The 21,692-nt window shown below is 53.3% G+C and overlaps 1 protein-coding gene across 1 annotated transcript in view; it reads left to right on the top strand.

The window, feature by feature from the left end:
- Nucleotides 1-21,692, top strand: part of LOC137484411 (nesprin-1-like) — a 143,387-nt gene that overhangs the window by 15,598 nt on the left and 106,097 nt on the right. Inside the window, exons 4-21 of the mRNA XM_068208285.1 lie at nt 3,312-3,359; nt 3,509-3,741; nt 4,212-4,365; nt 5,683-5,873; nt 7,174-7,393; nt 7,823-8,103; nt 9,293-9,452; nt 10,029-10,332; nt 10,960-11,114; nt 12,058-12,399; nt 13,053-13,243; nt 14,542-14,761; nt 15,191-15,471; nt 16,661-16,820; nt 17,397-17,640; nt 18,268-18,422; nt 19,352-19,693; nt 20,351-20,541. Coding sequence (XP_068064386.1) covers nt 3,312-3,359; nt 3,509-3,741; nt 4,212-4,365; nt 5,683-5,873; nt 7,174-7,393; nt 7,823-8,103; nt 9,293-9,452; nt 10,029-10,332; nt 10,960-11,114; nt 12,058-12,399; nt 13,053-13,243; nt 14,542-14,761; nt 15,191-15,471; nt 16,661-16,820; nt 17,397-17,640; nt 18,268-18,422; nt 19,352-19,693; nt 20,351-20,541 — 3,872 coding nt within the window. The remainder of the gene's footprint in view (nt 1-3,311; nt 3,360-3,508; nt 3,742-4,211; nt 4,366-5,682; nt 5,874-7,173; nt 7,394-7,822; nt 8,104-9,292; nt 9,453-10,028; nt 10,333-10,959; nt 11,115-12,057; nt 12,400-13,052; nt 13,244-14,541; nt 14,762-15,190; nt 15,472-16,660; nt 16,821-17,396; nt 17,641-18,267; nt 18,423-19,351; nt 19,694-20,350; nt 20,542-21,692) is intronic.

Below are 21,692 nucleotides of genomic sequence, written 5' to 3'. Positions count from 1 at the left end.
AGAGTTGGGTTCCTAAATCCCGCTGGAACTCTCTCTAACAGACCTGTGGTGGCTGGGGGATGTCCGTGGGAAGGCTTTGCCAGCCTTGAACTGGACCTGTTGATCATCTGAGCTCTGCTCTGTGTGGGAGCCTGTTCCCTTGCCCTTGCCCCAGGGCAGAGAGTTGGTGAGGGCTGGAGTTGGAGGCTGTGTCTGCCCCGAGAGCCGGTACCGTGGGGCTGCAGGTGCTCCTGCCAGCGTGGGCTTGTCTGAGCCGGGCCTTGTGCCTCTTTCAGGTGTCCCTGCTGCAGTCACAGCTGGCCCAAGACCGACAGGACCACCGGCAGAACTACACTGAGAGCTGTGCAAGGACCAGGCAGGAGCTGTCAGACCTTCAGCAGGAGCTGTCCTGCTCCTTTGCAGCTCTGCTCAAGGAGCCCAAAGCTGCTCTTGTGGAAGCAGACACTTGAAGCTGCATCGGTCTCTGAACCTTAACTTGGCAGTGACATCCAGGGGCTGTCCGTCTCGTGAGAGACAGGCCCTGCAGAAGGCAGGTGCAGCTCTTCTCTTCCACGCAGGATTTGTGCCCTGCTCAGAAGCCAATTCCTGTCAACTGGGGCACAAAATTCCTCCCTAGGTCACAGATGAACGCTATCGAAGATGAGGGCAAAAAATACCTGCCAAAGCTTTTACAAGCAGACTCATTTAGTTCTTGAAGGTCTGTTCCTAGAGAGGAATCTCTGATGTAAGCAGCAAGACTTTTCTTCTGCCTAGAAAACCTAGTGATATATTGCCAAACGGAGAGCAGAGAAAAAAATGCACTCGTGGTTGTCTCAGGATTCTTAATCTATTTTATGAGCCTTAAACACTGCAGCTCTTGGCATTTCTCTGTAGGAATTTGAAAAGCCCCTGAAACACCATTCTTCCTCCTCATGCGGCTGTTCTAAAGGCAAAGCTTTACCTTCATGAATATTTGTAAGCAGCAAGAACCTTTGCAGGCTTTTTCTTCCATCTCTCCTTTGTCAGGAAAGACAGAAGAATTCCTGTGACTCAGGAACCAAGCGCATCCCTAAAGAGCCTGCAGGTCTTGAGAACGCTGAGCCTTAAAACTGACACTGTCTGCACCAGCAACTTTGAACTCATGTTATGAGCCAGGTCCCTGCCCAGCTGCCCAACAGGGCTCTGGGGACACGGGGGAGGCAGGGCCCGTGCCAGTGGTATAAATAAATTTGTTTTAATAGGCCGGCTTAATAATAGTTCATCGTTTTAATGAGTTGTAATGAATTGCTAATTAATATAATTAATTGTTGGAATTGAAGTAGTAAGTTACAAAGTTAAAGGTATTGTCGGTCAAGTGTGCGTGCATAGCTGTCAATCACGGAAAAGGAGGGTCGGAAAAGGTGTCAAGGCAAGAATCTTCTAGATGGGTTACATCATGGAACGATGTCAGCAACTCAACCTATGACTGGGGGACTAACCAGCCAATAGTGCCTCAGAATTCCAGGATGATAGGCCAGGAATGCGCTGTCTTATGGACCAACCAGCTACCAGGAGGTGGACCAATCAACAAGTGGATCAAAAGTGCACCAATCTTGCACCTTTCAGAGACTTTAAAAACCCCTGGGTGCCGAGCACCCGGGTCTTTCTGCAGAACTAGTATCCAAAGAAACTCCCTGTGTAGCACAGAGTTACTTGGATCTCTGACTTGCCCCTGAGGCCCTGGGCTTATCCTGGGGCCTCATCTTCAGTTGTCTTTGTTTTTAATAAACAGGCCCAGGCCTTTTAAAATGTCTTGGCTCCAATTTGCCTGTTTTTAACACCAGGACGGGCAGGAAGCTGGGATGGGGGGAGAGCCAGGGAGGGCCTCTCCAAGAGCCCCTGGAATGCTGGGCTATGGACCCTGGTAACCGTCGCAAAGGCTGTGGAATTTTGGGAGTTGGAGCCTGACAACTGTCACAAAGGCCGTGGAATGTTGGGAGTTGGAGCCTGACAACTGTCACAAAGGCTGGGGAATGTTGGGGCTTAGACCCTGGCGACAACCAACAGCTCCTGGCTATTGGGGTTTGGACCCTGGAGCTGTCAACAGCTCATGAGCTTTGGGGCTTGGACTTTGCAAAGGCCAAGGGCACTTGGATTGTGTGCTATTGACCCTGCAAAGGCCAAGAACCTTTGGATATTGGGGTTTAGACCCTGCAAAGGCCAAGGGCCTTTGGATATTGGGGTTTAGACCCTGCAAAGGCCAAGGGCCTTTGGATATTGGGGTTTAGACCCTGCAAAGGCCAAGGGCCTTTGGATATTGGGGTTTAGACCCTGCTAGGGCCAAGGGCCTTTGGTCATTGCTGTTTACTCTCTGCTCGTGCCAAGGGGAGGATGGAGACCCGGCGGGTGAGTGAGAAAGCCACTGCTCTCCTTGTGCCAAGCCCAGCAGGGACCTTGGAGGGCCTGGGCTGGGCCTCGGGGAACAGTTCCCTTTGGGAATAGCAAGGGATTAACAGTTGGCTGTTCCAGAGCTGGCAGCAGCTTTGGTGCTCGCTGTGGGGACAGGTGTGGGAGGGAATGGGTGGCTCCTGGCCATCCCAGAGCACAGCCACATCTCCTCCTCCATCCTTGTCCCACTAGAGGCTGTGGGCACAAACAAGGGAGCAGCTTTTCATTGCCTTCTCCTCACCCAAATTACAGCACAGCCTCAGCGCTTCCCAGAGTCCAGAATGAGTTTCTCCCAGACATCTCTGAAATGATCCCTAGTGGCCCAGAGGAGGTCACAAGCATGATAGGAAGATGCTCCAAGGGCTGGAGCACCAGTGGCAAGGGAAAAGGATGCAAGAGTTGGGGTTGTCCAGCCTGGAGAAGGTTCCAGGATGACCTTAGAGCCCCTTCCAATGCATGAAAGGGCTGCATGAGAGCTGGAGATGGACTTAAGCCAGAGGCCTGCAGGGACAGGACAAATGACAAAAGCTTCCCACCAAGACAGGGCAGGGATGGATGGGATATTGGGAGGGAATTCTGCCCTCTGAGGGTGCTGAGGCCCTGGCACCCAGGCTTGAGGTTTCCCAGAGAAGCTGTGGCTGCCCCTGGATCCCTGGGAGTGTACAAGGCCAGACTGGCTGGGGCTCTGGGCAACTCCCCTTCTGGTGTTCTTAGAAGTGATGAAACACCTTCCAGCATGTTCATTTCTGCTGCTGTCAAACTACTGGGCTGAAAATATTCCCAAGGAGGGGAGGAAGAGCTCAGCTGGAATTGCTGTGCTCTGGGACAGGCTGGGAGGCACTCAGAGGCGACTGCCTCAGGGGCAGCCATGCAGTCTGAGTGTGCTCTTCCCCGTGCTCTTGCAGGGAGCTCGAGGGCTTTCTCAGCAGGGACATTCCTCTGGAGCCCCTGAGGTGAGTAAAGTGTGCTGAGCTGGCTGGCATTTTGAAACTGGTTCTCCATGAATGGACGCTGGTTCTTGTGGGATCAGAAAAGAGGTATCTCAGTGCTGCTTTGGAATGGGAACAGAACACCTGACTAACAGCTGGATGTGGGCTTTCAGGCGCTGGTAGACGACAGTGACAGCATGGCCAATTCCATCATCTGCACCGACAATCCTGGGAACATCCTCTCGACTCTGACATCCACTGATGAACAGCATCCTTTTGAATTGGTTCGGGAAGATACAGAGAACTGGGGGCGCATGCAGCGGCATTTTGATCAAATGGAGGAGAGAACCCAGAGGATCAGAAGCCGCTGCCAGCTGATAGACTCTCTGCTAGAAGAAATCAGTAGGTGAGTCTTTCCTCCTCCTCCTCCTCCTCCTCCTCCTCCTGCATTCCAGAAACAATCTGCTTCCAGGCCGGGGAGTTCAGAGGAGTCCTGGCTGAAGAAGTCACCTGCCTACCATGTGTAGTCCTCAGTGTGGCTCTCAGGCATTGTCCTGTCTGGTTTTTCCATGCTCTACTATGACTCCCAAGGCTGTCTGGGAGCTGCAGAGCCATGTTGGAATAGAAGACTCCTTCTTCTCGCCGTGCTGCTTCCCTGAATTCTGTTCTTTGCGGGCCCCTGCCCAGCCACTGCTTCTCACTGAAGGAAGGCAAAATCCTGTCTTCCTTTCCCTTTGCCTCTGGAGGACTTTCTTGGGAGGGAAAGAGCAAGGTCTTCCTTAGCCCACTGCCCCCAGCTCCATCCTGGAGTGTTGAAAATGGCATTGCTGACTCTTCAGGCCTCTTGATTCTTCTGACTGAGCCTTGTCTCTGCAGTGACTGTGCAAACCTTGAGATGTCCAGGGAAATGCTGCTGCAATGCACTGGAATCCCGGAGCCAGGAGCCTTGTGTCTGCATCTGAAGAACACCAAGCAGCGGAAGGAAGCATCAGCCCAGGCAGAACAGGCAGAGCAGCAGGACAGGATGGAGGTTGGTTTTGGAAATGAGACTGCTTTTCCCTTGAAAACTGTTCTTGCCCCTTCTTGTACACTGGAGGACTTGGCTGCACTCGAGGGAGAAGACCCATTGTTGCAGAGCGAGCTGGAAGTCAAGAGGCAGTCATTGGAGGAATTGCAGCTTCAGAGGGATCTGCTGCAGCAGGAGAGGGATGATGTTAGCACGGCTCTGAACACCTTATTGCTCGGCAGCACCTGTGGGAGGGGGAGTTGTGGCAGCCAGATCAGCCCAGATGCTGTTGCTGGCAGTAGAAGACGGGCACACTGCTGTGCACACCTGGCTCAAGACGGCACATGCATTTATGAGCCAGGGATATGCGTGTTCATCAGCAAAGTGTTGCATGCTTCTGCAAAATGTGTTGCTTTGGGCAGCCACAGAGCCTTTAAAACGGGGATCGGAGCTGGGGAAGGGTCTGGAGCACAGGTGTGACCAGGAGCAGCTGAGGGAGCTGGGGGGGGAGCTCAGCCTGGAGAAAAGGAGGCTCAGGGGGCACCTTCTTGCTCTCTACAGCTCTCTGTGACAGGAAGCTGCAGCCAGGTGAAGGTCAGGCTCTGCTCCCAGGGAACAAGGGACAGGACAAGAGGAAACAGCCCCAAGCTGTGCCAGAGGAGGTTTAGATTGGGTGTTACAGGATAGCTGCAAGAGAAGGCTTTGTTTCTGATGATCTCTGTCAGACAGTCTCAGTTCTGGGGAATGTGATAGGTTGGGCAAATGCACAGCAGACGTTTTGATTTGGCCACATCAGGCAGGCGTCCACAAGTCACAAAATGTCTGCTCAGCACAAGAGCCATTTCCCTGCGAGGCATCCTCTCCTTGCAGAGAGCTGCTTTGAATATGTGAGGAGGAGAAACTTAGACGAGAATTTTCTCCTTGAAGGGGGAAATCCTGTATATTTTCCCTTGATTCAGCAAGCAAATTTGTTTTCACAAATCTTCCTGAAAATGTCCAGCAATGAAATATATTCAGATAATAATTTTGTTTCCCAAGTGGCAGTTGCAGAAGATGCAGTATTTTTGGGTGACAACACGGAGTTTGGAGTGGGGATGTTTGTTGGGAAGGAGCTGTCTGGTCCCAGGCAAGCTAGCAGGGCCTGACACAGCACTTCCAAGGTAACAGTGCCAGAGGCTTTTGGCAGCCCAGGCTATCAGAGCTGCATAGGGCAGATGCTGTGAAACTTTGAGCCCAGAGCACAGGTGCTCCTTGTCCTCTGGCTGCCTGCGAGGTGCCACTGGCTGGCTCTGCACAGGGCTCCCGGGGAAGGGCTCGAGCTGTACCTTGTCCCACTTCCAGGTTTCCCAGGAGCAAGATTCATCGAGCTGCTCTCTGGAGCAGCTGGGCCCGGAATCCTCTGGCCAAGGGCACGCACTGGCCCAGGTGTGCCGAGAGCAGGAGCTGCTGGGCCAGAAGGCTGACCTTGAGGGCCGAATGGCAGTCATGGAGTGGCTCCAACAAGACCTTTCCAGGCAGCTGGAGGAGACCAGGTAAAGGCAGGGAGTAGAATCTTTTGTGGTATTTTAATATTCCCTGGTCAGAATATGGAAGAGTCTCAAGAACAAAAATATGTCACAATGGGAAGGTTCTTTTTCTGACACCTAAAGCCAGCAAAGCTCTTGTGAGCCATGAGCTCCTGTTTGTGCCGCCAAGCACACTCCTCTGGGAAGTCCAAAGCAATCCACCCAGCCCTGAACTGAGTAGTAGTTAAACCATGCAGATGCTGAGTGAAACCTCAGGTTTCTCTTGGCTTTGGTTCCTTGTTCTGGGCATTGAACATCCCTCATTCCTTACCAAGTAGCCTGACATGATCCTGATCTTCAGAACTGAAGCTTCGTCTTCAGCATTCCAGGCTCCAACCTTGGCACGTTGGGAGTAGCACACTGCCATTCAGGGGGAAGCCAGAGGCTCCTGCTGAAAATCTTGAGGGCTTTCTGCTTCCAAGCACACTCTTGAGAAGTGTGGGACAGGCCCTAGAGCTGGCTGGAGAGCAGCAGGGAAAGCTCTTTGGAATTCTCAACAGCCTCTGGGGATTCTTGCTGATTGTTGATGGGCACCCAGCTGCCAAACCTGCCAAGCTCCCTTTGGATGGTCCCTCTCACTCTGTAAAGAAGGACAAGTGCCTCGGGCTACTGCCTGCTTGGCCCACAACACTAAAATAAAGGTGGCAAGTCTTCTCCATGACCTTGCAAGAGTTTAAACTGCAGTCTCTGCATTCAGGTGGTTGTTGTTCAGACAAAAGGGTGTTCTGAATTTTTACAAGTGCTGCCGTGACCATGAGATTTTACCGTGTCATGCAAAGTAGTTCTGAAGTCTCACAAATACAGGGTGTCTGGAAGATGATGTTCCTTTATGTCCATTATCAAGAGCATTAAAAAGTCAGCAGTCAGCAAGGACAAGAGTCTGTTGTGTCCCCCTGCAGAGCAGCTTGGAAGTGCTGATGAGAGAAGGGCTGTGAGCAGGGGCTGGGCTTTTGCTCGTCGCCCCAGCCTGTTTGGACACAGCTAGCCAGTGTCATAGGTCAGGATCAGCAACTGAAGGTTTGGCTGTTGAGGCCAAGTTGGGCTGGGCTGTCTGTGCTATGCCAGGCCATAGGGAAGGCCTGGGCAGTCCCTCAGAGGGCCCTGCTCTGCTGTTGAGATGGCATAAATGTGCCTTGTCTGGGCGAGTTTCCACGTGGCCCATTTCCCATACTCAGGTGTGGGGATCTTGAGCCACGTCGTCCTGGAATACCCAGCTGTGGGTGTCTGGAGCAAGCAACTCATGTCTCTTTGTATGTGCAACTTGTAGGTCAGCAAAGGAGAGCCTGGAATCCAAGCTGATTGCTGCTCAGCAGCAGGTATCTCTGCTGCAGATCACCAGGAACTATGTGGAGGTAGAGCGGCGAGCTGAGCTGGAGGAAGCTTACAGTGAAAACCCAGCAGTGCAGAGGAGGCAGGAGGAAGAGCTACAAGGCCTCAAAGAGGAAATGAATCTGCTCCTTGAGCAGAGGGAGGCTCTACAAAAGCAGGTGAGTGAAACAGCACTGGCAGTGCAGCCTTGCTGCGAGGGGTCTGTGGCGTTCTTGCTTTTCCATGGCATAGCAGCAGCTGGTGGGGTGATCCCTGGGGCTGTCTTGGGCTCTGGGGGCTCCATGGCAGCTGCTCTGCAGGACACACAGTGCTCTGCTGAATCTCAGCTGCTGCTCTGGACAGCTGGGCTAGTCCTCTGGGCTGTTGGCCAGCAACCATCAGCATGGATTCCTGCTGGCCTCTCCTTGCCAGCCTTGGTTTGGGAGGTGCTTTTTCAGGTGCCCTGTCCATATCCAGTGTGAATCTGGTGCTCTCAGGACAGGGAGAAATGGAAAGTTGTCCTTTGCCTTTCCTCTCAGCCTGTGCTGTGGCTGACAGTGACAAGCTGTGGCTGCAGCCCCTGACTGCTTTGTTCCCTTTGACTGGAGGTGGGAGAGTTGACATCTCAGCTGGCAGCCTCCCGAGAGTCCCAGGAAACGACTGTCCAGAGAGCCCAGCAAGAGGTGAGGGAGGCCCAGGAAGAGTCCAGGCAGAAGCTGTTGGAGGTTGAGCACATCCAGAAGATCGTGGAGGAGGCAGAAAATCTGAACAAGGAGCTGCAAGTGCATCTGGAGTCCTTGGAGAGGGAAAGGAATCACTGGGAAGAAGTGGCTCAGCAAAATTCAGAATTGCAGGCTTCCGTGAATGCCCTAGAGAAGGAAAAAGCCAGGTAAATGAAAGCCTGTGGGACTCTGCATTGTGGTGAATGGATTCCCTCTTTGCCCTCTTTGCACCTGCCAGGGGCTCTGGCAGCATTTCCTAAGTGGCAGATTCTGAACTCTCCGTGCAGACACTTCTCCTTGTCTGGATGTTGTCTTTCATTTTCTTTACTTTTAAGACTTCAAACAGAGTTTTTCTGCAGAGAAAGGATTTGGGGGTAGCTCTTTCCCTCTAGGGGGTATTGTGTTTTTAGGTGGGTGTGTTGACACTGCCCGAGCTGCATTGTGAGGAGCTGGATACATCCATCAGCTCCACCTTGGGTCCTGTAACTTGAAGCCTCTGGGATGTGGATCAGCCTGGCCTCTGATGCTTTTTCTGGGCAGAACCATCTGAAGGCCCTGATTGCTGATCTAGGCCAGATTGCCCCCGGAGGCAGCCCAGCAACAAGAATGGCTCTGTTGCATGGTTCCTCATAAAATGTGCCCCGGTGCCTGGAGGGGGTCAAGCAGGCTCCCTGCCACCCTGCCCAGTCACAGGCTTTACTGACTGTGCAAAGAATGCAAGAAACAGGACCAAGGTATGGGGGGCTCCTCCAGCTGATCAAGTCCTGCCAGTCTTCAGTGCCACAGGATTCTTCTTCCAAGAAGAAGGCAAAGGAAAGGCAGGGCACTCCTGCTTGCCTGGAGCCTTCTGCATCTTCCATCAGCTTTTGCTCCAAGCCTCTGTTGCCACTTGGGCCTTTGTTTCTCCGGCTGAAAGTAGGATGGGTGCTGGTAGATCTTAGGGAACTCGCCTGAGATCCCCTGGCTGTAGGGTGCTGCTCCTCCTACCTGGACATACAAGATGGGGGAAGGAAACGTCTCTTCCATGTTGACCAAACCTCCCTCCCTTGGAGCCTGGTTAGTCCAAAGAAGAAAATGGTTCCTCTCCTCTAATGTCTTCATTGCAAGATTTTCTTAGGTTTGTATTCACATTCCCACCTCAAAAAGAAGGTAGGGCATGTAGGCAGGAACTCCCTGTTCTTTCAGGGCCAAAAGCAGAGTAGGCACATGCTGGGCTGGGACTGCAGGGGGAACAAACAGCCAAGTTGTTTAGACAGAACTCATCAGACAGAGGAGTTTTTCCCTGAGGTGCTGCAAGTCCTGAGAGTTTATAAAATCTGATACCGTGTAGCAATGAGTTTCTTGCTTCCCTTCTAGGCTGATAGTGTCTCTGGAGGAGAAGAGCCAGTGCCTCAGAACGCTGGAAGAGAAGCACCTGGCACTGAACTATCAGGTGTCTCCGTGTCAATCTGCTCTTCAGCAGGCCCAACAGCTCTCTTCTCACCGCGCTGGACAACTGCGGGAGCTCAACACCCAGGTAAGCTGTGCAGTGGCGTCCTCTTCTCCAGGGACACACAACAGCACCTTTGCCTTGGAGGCCCCAACCTCTTTCCCCTCCCAGCAGCACGCACAGCTGCCGTCTTCTGCCCGGGGCTGCTGCTGCACCCTGAGGCCGAGGCTGGATCTGCTGTCTGCTGCCCAAGTTTTGCACCGTTCTCTCCCGGCTCCCAGCAGGAAATCTGGGAGGGGAGCAGCAGCAGACTCCTCTGGAGCCTCTGTGTCCCTCAGTTAGCAGTGTTGTCCCAGACAGAGTTGGTGCCTGTGCCGGGCACTGAGCAATGTGGGGACACAGAGGTGGCTATGGCAGGCTGGGCAGGGCACTTCCAGCGCAGCCATCTCAGCTGCTGTTCAGAGCTGCAGCCTCAAGGATGCCCATTGCCTCCCTTTCCCTCTTTTCTCTACATTTGTCTCCTTTGGAATCCTTGCTTTTCTGCCTTTTGGTTTTGGCATGGTTTTTGCCTGAAATAATTTCTTCTTTGCTGCTCTCCCTGCGGCCCACTCTGCAGCCTCAGGAGCAGCCCTGTCCCTGAGGCTCTGTGCATCCATCTTCCAGATCCAGACCCTGCACGACACAGTGCTGCAAATAGAGGCTTCCCTGGCAGCTCAAGAGAAGCAGCTGCTGCAGGAACTGGAGGAGTCTCCATTAGGAGATTGCGCTTTGAGGGACTCTGTTGAAGTGCTGGAGGCAGAGGTGTCTGAGCTGCGTGTGAGGCTCCAGAGCTCTGAGGAAAGAGCAGAGGCCATGGCCATACAGTGTAAGGACATGGAGCTGGAGCTGAGGAAGACACAGGCCCAGAGGGACCATCTCAGAGCCCACAATCAGGAGCTGCTGAAACAGCTGGAGAAAAAAGAGCAAGGTACAGCTTCTCCTCTCCCACCCACTGCCCCATCCTGTCTCACCTGCGGGGATCTCGCTGATGGCTCGCAGAGGAAAAGTGCCCAGAGATGGCAGAGGGGAAAAACAACCAGCAGGAGATTTATCCATCCAAGTGCCAGTGAAAGCTTTTTCTTGAGAAAGATGCTGTGGCTGGCAGTGCCATCCGGCTGTGCCATGGCTGATCCCGTGCACAGCAGGAGCCTTCCAGGTGCCGTGTCTGTGCTGAGGAGCTGTAGCTGGATGCCTCAGCTCGATTCCCCCAAACTCCAGGCCCTGCCAGAGCCTCCAGGCTACTGGCCTCTCTGGAGCAGAGCTGCACAGGCATCCCCTCTCCTTTGTCTCTCTTGGATTGCTCACTCTGCACAAGGCCTAGAGCAAACACACTTTCCTGTCCCTCTGAACATTGCCCCTTTCATTCCTGCTTTTTTCTCTGCCTGCAAGGTTCCTTCCTTTCTGTCAGCTTTGGAGCCCTTGTGGGCTCAGGGCCTGGCAAACTCAGGCAGGCAGAGAAGACACTGCTGTTGTCTCTGCAGGATGCACATCAGTTTGCCTTTGCTTTGCTTTTCCCCTTCTCCTTTCTCCTGTTCCTTCCCCCTCCCTGCTGCAGATTTGTGGGAGGCAGCAGTCAAGCAGACCTCTCGAGAAACTGCCCTGGAGAAAGAGGCCTCTGAAAGACAGGAAGAGGCTGTGACTCTTCGTCAGGAGGTGGCATCTCTGCAGAGGAAATTGGAGAGCCTGCAGAAGGAAAGGATGGATGTGCTGGTGAGATTGGCAGATGCCACAAAGGGCCATTTCCTAGCTGTGTTTGCACATTCAGTTAATAGTTCTAAGGAGCACCTTTTTCCCGTTAAACTTTTCCAACTGCGTTCTTCTGAATAAGGAGGAGAAGATGTTGTAGTCATGTCAAAGCCAGTTAATGCTGAGGCTGCTGATTTTCCTTTATGCTGGGCTTCTGTGCCCTAAAAGCTATAGTTCTCAACATCCACACTGTCTCTATGGACATTGCATGGTTTGGGGAATTCCTCGTGTCCAAACCCACGTCCAGATTCCTAAATATCTGGATCTGGAAGGAGGGATGAGAGGAGCAAGTTTGCTGTTAATAGAAAGGTGTTTGGCCTTGGCCATCTGAGAGCAGCCAGTGGGGAGAGAAGAGAGGAAAGCCAAGTGCTGATCCACACCAGGACGTGTGCCTGCAAGGGGAGAACTCGTCCTGAGTGGCAGCAGAGGATGACAGAGGGATCTGGCCATTGCTGCTCCAAGAGAGGGCAGTGGGGCTCTCGGGGATGGAGCCATGGAAACTCTACACAGCAGAGCTGGAAAACCACTGCTGTCAGCCCAAGCCCAGGGAAGGAAATGCTGGGGGTGTTTGCTCTTCCCTTCCTCCCTGATGGAGAGCACATCCTCGTGGCACTGCCTAAATCCTGCTTAGCATGGACTTGAAATCCTGGCTGCAGATCTGGCAGCTCCTCCCCAGAGGAGCACTGGAGTGGGGCTGCAAGAGCTTGGGGAAGGGCAGAAAGGAAGCTGGGACAGGCTGAGGGAAGGAGCAGAATCAAGGGGGGAAGACCAGCAAAGGTCTGCAGCATCCCGAGGGGCAGAGAGAGAGGGGCAGCCAGTGCCTGCCCCTGCAGCAGGAGTCCAGATCTGGTCTGAAAAGCAAACCGAGGGGGCGAATGAGTGACCCTTTTTCTCCCTGTTTTGGCAGCATGAACGGAAATTGAACCAGCAGCACATGAGAGACGTGGAAGAGAAGAATGAAATGCATGCAGCTGAGTTAAGAAGACATAAGGAAAATACTCAAGAATCAGAAGTGGAGAGGGAAGGCGAGCAGGAAGAGTTGGAGCATGGGGCGGCTTCTTTGAAGAAATGGAGAGAGAACACCCAAGTACTGAGTGCTGCACTGAAGAAAAGTGAAATTGCCAAAGGGTCTCTGATGAAAGACTTGTACATCCTGATGGGGAAGTCTGGTATCCAGGCAGGCACTGGCATTGACCTTCAGTCCACTCCAGGGTCCCTGAATTATTCCAGTGCTGTTTCCCATGAGGAGGTGGGTCTCTATCCCTGTCAGTCCAGGCCTGCTTGGGTAAAACAGCCCGGGCTGCAGCAGGCAGCCTTGTCTGTCTGCCTGGCTCCAGCCAGAGACCATTGACTGCCAGATTGTTTCCTGGCTCACCCAGAAAGACTGCTCCAGCTCTGCAGCTTACTGTTCCAATCTGCTCCAGGCCAAAAGCTAGGCATGGGGAGCTGCTTTTCCTGTGCCCACGCAAAACATGGGGGTTTGGATTTGGTGTGGGAAGTAATGGAGCAGGTGAGCAGAGGGATGGACTAAACTGAGTGATGGACTAAAGTGGACCAATGGCTGAAAATCAGCTGCACTCCTGGTGCTTAGAGTAAATGGTATTGGCAGTTGCAGAAGATGCAGTATTTTTGGGTGACAACACGGAGTTTGGAGTGGGGATGTTTGTTGGGAAGGAGCTGTCTGGTCCCAGGCAAGCCAGCAGGGCCTGACACAGCACTTCCAAGGTAACAGTGCCAGAGGCTTTTGGCAGCCCCGGCTATCAGAGCTGCATAGGGCAGATGCTGTGAAACTTTGAGCCCAGAGCACAGGTGCTCCTTGTCCTCTGGCTGCCTGCGAGGTGCCACTGGCTCTGCACAGGGCTCCCGAGGAAGGGCTCGAGCTGTACCTTGTCCCACTTCCAGGTTTCCCAGGAGCAAGATTCATCGAGCTGCTCTCTGGAGCAGCTGAGCCCGGAATCCTCTGGCCAAGGGCACGCACTGGCCCAGGTGTGCCGAGAGCAGGAGCTGCTGGGCCAGAAGGCTGACCTTGAGGGCCGAATGGCAGCCATGGAGTGGCTCCAACAAGACCTTTCCAGGCAGCTGGAGGAGACCAGGTAAAGGCAGGGAGTAGAATCTTTTGTGGTATTTTAATATTCCCTGGTCAGAATATGGAAGAGTCTCAAGAACAAAAATATGTCACAATGGGAAGGTTCTTTTTCTGACACCTAAAGCCAGCAAAGCTCTCGTGAGCCTTGAGCTCCTGTTTGTGCCGCCGAGCACACTCCTGTGGGAAGTCCAAAGCAATCCACCCAGCCCTGAACTGAGTAGTAGTTAAACCATGCAGATGCTGAGTGAAACCTCAGGTTTCTCTTGGCTTTGGTTCCTTGTTCTGGGCATTGAACATCCCTCATTCCTTACCAAGTAGCCTGACATGATCCTGATCTTCAGAACTGAAGCTTCGTCTTCAGCATTCCAGGCTCCAACCTTGGCACGTTGGGAGTAGCACACTGCCATTCAGGGGGAAGCCAGAGGCTCCTGCTGAAAATCTTGAGGGCTTTCTCCTTCCAAGCACACTCTTGAGAAGAGTGGGACAGGCCCTAGAGCTGGCTGGAGAGCAGCAGGGAAAGCTCTTTGGAATTCTCAACAGCCTCTGGGGATTCTTGCTGATTGTTGATGGGCACCCAGCTGCCAAACCTGCCAAGCTCCCTTTGGATGGTCCCTCTCACTCTGTAAAGAAGGACAAGTGCCTCGGGCTACTGCCTGCTTGGCCCGCAACACTAAAATAAAGGTGGCAAGTCTACTCCATGACCTTGCAAGAGTTTAAACTGCAGTCTCTGCATTCAGGTGGTTGTTGTTCAGACAAAAGGGTGTCCTGATTTTTTACAAGTGCTGCTGTGACCATGAGATTTTACCGTGTCATGCAAAGTAGTTCTGAAGTCTCACAAATACAGGGTGTCTGGAAGATGATGTTCCTTTATGTCCATTATCAAGAGCATTAAAAAGTCAGCAGTCAGCAAGGACAAGAGTCTGTTGTGTCCCCCTGCAGAGCAGCTTGGAAGTGCTGATGAGAGAAGGGCTGTGAGCAGGGGCTGGGCTTTTGCTCGTCGCCCCAGCCTGTTTGGACACAGCTAGCCAGTGTCATAGGTCAGGATCAGCAACTGAAGGTTTGGCTGTTGAGGCCAAGTTGGGCTGGGCTGTCTGTGCTGTGCCAGGCCATAGGAAGGCCTGGGCAGTCCCTCAGAGGGCCCTGCTCTGCCGTTGAGATGGCACAAATGTGCCTTGTCTGGGCGAGTTTCCACGTGACCCATTTCCCATACTCAGGTGTGGGGATCTTGAGCCACGTCGTCCTGGAATACCCGGCTGTGGGTGTCTGGAGCAGCAACTCATGTCTCTCCGTATGTGCAACTCGTAGGTCAGCAAAGGAGAGCCTGGAATCCAAGCTGAATGCTGCTCAGCAGCAGATATCTCAGCTGCAGATCACCAGGAACTATGTGGAGGTAGAGCGGCGAGCTGAGCTGGAGGAAGCTTACAGTGAAATCAAGGCAACGCAGAGGAGGCACGAGGAAGAGCTACAAGGCCTCAAAGAGGAAATGAATCTGCTCCTTGAGCAGAGGGAGGCTCTACAAAAGCAGGTGAGTGAAACAGCACTGGCAGTGCAGCCTTGCAGCGAGGGGTCTGTGGCGTTCTTGCTTTTCCATGGTAGAGCAGCAGCTGGTGGGGTGATCCCTGGGGCTGTCTCGGGCTCTGGGGGCTCCATGGCAGCTGCTCTGCAGGACACACAGTGCTCTGCTGAATCTCAGCTGCTGCTCTGGACAGCTGGGCTAGTCCTCTGGGCTGTTGGCCAGCAACCATCAGCATGGATTCCTGCTGGCCTCTCCTTGCCAGCCTTGGTTTGGGAGGTGCTTTTTCAGGTGCCCTGTCCATATCCAGTGTGAATCTGGTGCTCTCAGGACAGGGAGAAATGGAAAGTTGTCCTTTGCCTTTCCTCTCAGCCTGTGCTGTGGCTGACAGTGACAAGCTGTGGCTGCAGCCCCTGACTGCTTTGTTCCCTTTGACTGGAGGTGGGAGAGTTGACATCTCAGCTGGCAGCCTCCCGAGAGTCCCAGGAAACGACTGTCCAGAGAGCCCAGCAAGAGGTGAGGGAGGCCCAGGAAGAGTCCAGGCAGAAGCTGTTGGAGGTTGAGCACATCCAGAAGATCGTGGAGGAGGCAGAAAATCTGAACAAGGAGCTGCAAGTGCATCTGGAGTCCTTGGAGAGGGAAAGGAATCACTGGGAAGAAGTGGCTCAGCAAAATTCAGAATTGCAGGCTTCCGTGAATGCCCTAGAGAAGGAAAAAGCCAGGTAAATGAAAGCCTGTGGGACTCTGCATTGTGGTGAATGGATTCCCTCTTTGCCCTCTTTGCACCTGCCAGGGGCTCTGGCAGCATTTCCTAAGTGGCAGATTCTGAACTCTCCGTGCAGACACTTCTCCTTGTCTGGATGTTGTCTTTCATTTTCTTTACTTTTAAGACTTCAAACAGAGTTTTTCTGCAGAGAAAGGATTTGGGGGTAGCTCTTTCCCTCTAGGGGGTATTGTGTTTTTAGGTGGGTGTGTTGACACTGCCCGAGCTGCATTGTGAGGAGCTGGATACATCCATCAGCTCCACCTTGGGTCCTGTAACTTGAAGCCTCTGGGATGTGGATCAGCCTGGCCTCTGATGCTTTTTCTGGGCAGAACCATCTGAAGGCCCTGATTGCTGATCTAGGCCAGATTGCCCCCGGAGGCAGCCCAGCAACAAGAATGGCTCTGTTGCATGGTTCCTCATAAAATGTGCCCCGGTGCCTGGAGGGGGCCAAGCAGGCTCCCTGCCACCCTGCCCAGTCACAGGCTTTACTGACTGTGCAAAGAATGCAAGAAACAGGACCAAGGTATGGGGGGCTCCTCCAGCTGATCAAGTCCTGCCAGTCTTCAGTGCCACAGGATTCTTCTTCCAAGAAGAAGGCAAAGGAAAGGCAGGGCACTCCTGCTTGCCTGGAGCCTTCTGCATCTTCCATCAGCTTTTGCTCCAAGCCTCTGTTGCCACTTGGGCCTTTGTTTCTCCGGCTGAAAGTAGGATGGGTGCTGGTAGATCTTAGGGAACTCGCCCGAGATCCCCTGGCTGTAGGGTGCTTCTCCTCCTACCTGGACATACAAGATGGGGGAAGGAAACGTCTCTTCCATGTTGACCAAACCTCCCTCCCTTGGAGCCTGGTTAGTCCAAAGAAGAAAATGGTTCCTCTCCTCTAATGTCTTCATTGCAAGATTTTCTTAGGTTTGTATTCACATTCCCACCTCAAAAAGAAGGTAGGGCATGTAGGCAGGAACTCCCTGTTCTTTCAGGGCCAAAAGCAGAGTAGGCACATGCTGGGCTGGGACTGCAGGGGGAACAAACAGCCAAGTTGTTTAGACAGACCTCATCAGACAGAGGAGTTTTTCCCTGAGGTGCTGCAAGTCCTGAGAGTTTATAAAATCTGATACCGTGTAGCAATGAGTTTCTTGCTTCCCTTCTAGGCTGATAGTGTCTCTGGAGGAGAAGAGCCAGTGCCTCAGAACTCTGGAAGAGAAGCACCTGGCACTGAACTATCAGGTGTCTCCGTGTCAATCTGCTCTTCAGCAGGCCCAACAGCTCTCTTCTCACCGCGCTGGACAACTGCGGGAGCTCAACACCCAGGTAAGCTGTGCAGTGGCGTCCTCTTCTCCAGGGACACACAACAGCACCTTTGCCTTGGAGGCCCCAACCTCTTTCCCCTCCCAGCAGCACGCACAGCTGCCGTCTTCTGCCCGGGGCTGCTGCTGCACCCTGAGGCCGAGGCTGGATCTGCTGTCTGCTGCCCAAGTTTTGCACCGTTCTCTCCCGGCTCCCAGCAGGAAATCTGGGAGGGGAGCAGCAGCAGACTCCTCTGGAGCCTCTGTGTCCCTCAGTTAGCAGTGTTGTCCCAGACAGAGTTGGTGCCTGTGCCGGGCACTGAGCAATGTGGGGACACAGAGGTGGCTATGGCAGGCTGGGCAGGGCACTTCCAGCGCAGCCATCTCAGCTGCTGTTCAGAGCTGCAGCCTCAAGGATGCCCATTGCCTCCCTTTCCCTCTTCTCTCTACATTTGTCTCCTTTGGAATCCTTGCTTTTCTGCCTTTTGGTTTTGGCATGGTTTTTGCCTGAAATCATTTCTTCTTTGCTGCTCTCCCTGCGGCCCACTCTGCAGCCTCAGGAGCAGCCCTGTCCCTGAGGCTCTGTGCATCCATCTTCCAGATGCAGGCCAAGCTGCTGACAGAGAGAGAGCAGACAGCTCACCAGGCAACTCAAGAGAAGCAGCTGCTGGAAACTGAGGTGTCTGAGCTGCGTGTGAGGCTCCAGAGCTCTGAGGAAAGAGCAGAGGCCATGGCCATACAGTGTAAGGACATGGAGCTGGAACTGAGGAAGACACAGGCTCAGAGGGACCATCTCAGAGCCCACAATCAGGAGCTGCTGAAACAGCTGGAGCAAAGTGAGCAAGGTACAGCTTCTCCTCTCCCACCCACTGCCCCATCCTGTCTCACCTGCGGGGATCTCGCTGATGGCTCGCAGAGGAAAAGTGCCCAGAGAGGGCAGAGGGGAAAAACAACCAGCAGGAGATTTATCCATCCAAGTGCCAGTGAAAGCTTTTTCTTGAGAAAGATGCTGTGGCTGGCAGTGCCATCCGGCTGTGCCATGGCTGATCCCGTGCACAGCTGGAGCCTTCCAGGTGCCGTGTCTGTGCTGAGGAGCTGTAGGAGGATGCCTCAGCTCGATTCCCCCAAACTCCAGGCCCTGCCAGAGCCTCCAGGCTACTGGCCTCTCTGGAGCAGGGCTGCACAGGCATCCCCTCTCCTTTGTCTCTTTTGGATTGCTCACTCTGCACAAGGCCAAGAGCAAACACACTTTCCTGTCCCTCTGAACATTGCCCCTTTCATTCCTGCTTTTTTCTCTGCCTGCAAGGTTCCTTCCTTTCTGTCAGCTTTGGAGCCCTTGTGGGCTCAGGGCCTGGCAAACTCAGGCAGGCAGAGAAGACACTGCTGTTGTCTCTGCAGGATGCACATCAGTTTGCCTTTGCTTTGCTTTTCCCCTTCTCCTTTCTCCTGTTCCTTCCCCCTCCCTGCTGCAGATTTGTGGGAGGCAGCAGTCAAGCAGACCTCTCGAGAAACTGCCCTGGAGAAAGAGGCCTGTGAAAGGCAGGAAGAGGCTGTGACTCTTCGTCAGGAGGTGGCATCTCTGCAGAGGAAATTGGAGAGCCTGCAGAAGGAAAGGATCGATGCGCTGGTGAGATTGGCGGATGCCACAAAGGGCCATTTCCTAGCTGTGTTTGCACATTCAGTTAATAGTTCTAAGGAGCACCTTTTTCCCGTTAAACTTTTCCAACTGCGTTCTTCTGAATAAGGAGGAGAAGATGTTGTAGTCATGTCAAAGCCAGTTAATGCTGAGGCTGCTGATTTTCCTTTATGCTGGGCTTCTGTGCCCTAAAAGCTATAGTTCTCAACATCCACACTGTCTCTATGGACATTGCATGGTTTGGGGAATTCCTCGTGTCCAAACCCACGTCCAGATTCCTAAATATCTGGATCTGGAAGGAGGGATGAGAGGAGCAAGTTTGCTGTTAATAGAAAGGTGTTTGGCCTCGGCCATCTGAGAGCAGCCAGTGGGGAGAGAAGAGAGGAAAGCCAAGTGCTGATCCACACCAGGACGTGTGCCTGCAAGGGGAGAACTCGTCCTGAGTGGCAGCAGAGGATGACAGAGGGATCTGGCCATTGCTGCTCCAAGAGAGGGCAGTGGGGCTCTCAGGGATGGAGCCATGGAAACTCTACACAGCAGAGCTGGAAAACCACTGCTGTCAGCCCAAGCCCAGGGAAGGAAATGCTGGGGGTGTTTGCTCTTCCCTTCCTCCCTGATGGAGAGCACATCCTCGTGGCACTGCCTAAATCCTGCTTAGCATGGACTTGAAATCCTGGCTGCAGATCTGGCAGCTCCTCCCCAGAGGAGCACTGGAGTGGGGCTGCAAGAGGTTGGGGAAGGGCAGAAAGGAAGCTGGGACAAGCTGAGTGAGCTGGGAAAGAGCAGCATCAAGGGGGGTGCCCAGCAAAGGTCTGCAGCATCCCGAGGGGCAGGAAAGGTCTGCAGCAGGAGTCCAGATCTGGTCTGAAAAGCAAACCGAGGGGGCGAATGAGTGACCCTTTTTCTCCCTGTTTTGGCAGCATGAACGGAAATTGAACCAGCAGCACATGAGAGACGTGGAAGAGAAGAATGAAATGCATGCAGCTGAGTTAAGAAGACATAAGGAAAATACTCAAGAATCAGAAGTGGAGAGGGAAGGCGAGCAGGAAGAGTTGGAGCATGGGGCGGCTTCTTTGAAGAAATGGAGAGAGAACACCCAAGTACTGAGTGCTGCACTGAAGAAAAGTGAAATTGCCAAAGGGTCTCTGATGAAAGACTTGTACATCCTGATGGGGAAGTCTGGTATCCAGGCAGGCACTGGCATTGACCTTCAGTCCACTCCAGGGTCCCTGAATTATTCCAGTGCTGTTTCCCATGAGGAGGTGGGTCTCTATCCCTGTCAGTCCAGGCCTGCTTGGGTAAAACAGCCCGGGCTGCAGCAGGCAGCCTTGTCTGTCTGCCTGGCTCCAGCCAGAGACCATTGACTGCCAGATTGTTTCCTGGCTCACCCAGAAAGACTGCTCCAGCTCTGGAGCTTACTGTTCCAATCTGCTCCAGGCCAAAAGCTAGGCATGGGGAGCTGCTTTTCCTGTGCCCACGCAACACATGGGGGTTTGGATTTGGTGTGGGAAGTAATGGAGCAGGTGAGCAGAGGGATGGACTAAACTGAGTGATGGACTAAAGTGGACCAATGGCTGAAAATCAGCTGCACTCCTGGTGCTTAGAGTAAATGGTATTGGCAGTTGCAGAAGATGCAGTATTTTTGGGTGACAACACGGAGTTTGGAGTGGGGATGTTTGTTGGGAAGGAGCTGTCTGGTCCCAGGCAAGCCAGCAGGGCCTGACACAGCACTTCCAAGGTAACAGTGCCAGAGGCTTTTGGCAGCCCCGGCTATCAGAGCTGCATAGGGCAGATGCTGTGAAACTTTGAGCCCAGAGCACAGGTGCTCCTTGTCCTCTGGCTGCCTGCGAGGTGCCACTGGCTGGCTCTGCACAGGGCTCCCGGGGAAGGGCTCGAGCTGTACCTTGTCCCACTTCCAGGTTTCCCAGGAGCAAGATTCATCGAGCTGCTCTCTGGAGCAGCTGAGCCCGGAATCCTCTGGCCAAGGGCACGCACTGGCCCAGGTGTGCCGAGAGCAGGAGCTGCTGGGCCAGAAGGCTGACCTTGAGGGCCGAATGGCAGCCATGGAGTGGCTCCAACAAGACCTTTCCAGGCAGCTGGAGGAGACCAGGTAAAGGCAGGGAGTAGAATCTTTTGTGGTATTTTAATATTCCCTGGTCAGAATATGGAAGAGTCTCAAGAACAAAAATATGTCACAATGGGAAGGTTCTTTTTCTGACACCTAAAGCCAGCAAAGCTCTCGTGAGCCTTGAGCTCCTGTTTGTGCCGCCGAGCACACTCCTGTGGGAAGTCCAAAGCAATCCACCCAGCCCTGAACTGAGTAGTAGTTAAACCATGCAGATGCTGAGTGAAACCTCAGGTTTCTCTTGGCTTTGGTTCCTTGTTCTGGGCATTGAACATCCCTCATTCCTTACCAAGTAGCTTGACATGATCCTGATCTTCAGAACTGAAGCTTCGTCTTCAGCATTCCAGGCTCCAACCTTGGCACGTTGGGAGTAGCACACTGCCATTCAGGGGGAAGCCAGAGGCTCCTGCTGAAAATCTTGAGGGCTTTCTCCTTCCAAGCACACTCTTGAGAAGAGTGGGACAGGCCCTAGAGCTGGCTGGAGAGCAGCAGGGAAAGCTCTTTGGAATTCTCAACAGCCTCTGGGGATTCTTGCTGATTGTTGATGGGCACCCAGCTGCCAAACCTGCCAAGCTCCCTTTGGATGGTCCCTCTCACTCTGTAAAGAAGGACAAGTGCCTCGGGCTACTGCCTGCTTGGCCCGCAACACTAAAATAAAGGTGGCAAGTCTACTCCATGACCTTGCAAGAGTTTAAACTGCAGTCTCTGCATTCAGGTGGTTGTTGTTCAGACAAAAGGGTGTCCTGATTTTTTACAAGTGCTGCTGTGACCATGAGATTTTACCGTGTCATGCAAAGTAGTTCTGAAGTCTCACAAATACAGGGTGTCTGGAAGATGATGTTCCTTTATGTCCATTATCAAGAGCATTAAAAAGTCAGCAGTCAGCAAGGACAAGAGTCTGTTGTGTCCCCCTGCAGAGCAGCTTGGAAGTGCTGATGAGAGAAGGGCTGTGAGCAGGGGCTGGGCTTTTGCTCGTCGCCCCAGCCTGTTTGGACACAGCTAGCCAGTGTCATAGGTCAGGATCAGCAACTGAAGGTTTGGCTGTTGAGGCCAAGTTGGGCTGGGCTGTCTGTGCTGTGCCAGGCCATAGGAAGGCCTGGGCAGTCCCTCAGAGGGCCCTGCTCTGCCGTTGAGAT

The sequence above is a fragment of the Anomalospiza imberbis genome, chromosome 17 (genome assembly GCF_031753505.1).
Source record: "Anomalospiza imberbis isolate Cuckoo-Finch-1a 21T00152 chromosome 17, ASM3175350v1, whole genome shotgun sequence".
Lineage (NCBI taxonomy): Eukaryota > Metazoa > Chordata > Aves > Passeriformes > Viduidae > Anomalospiza > Anomalospiza imberbis.
This window is presented reverse-complemented; position numbering and strand designations above follow the sequence as displayed.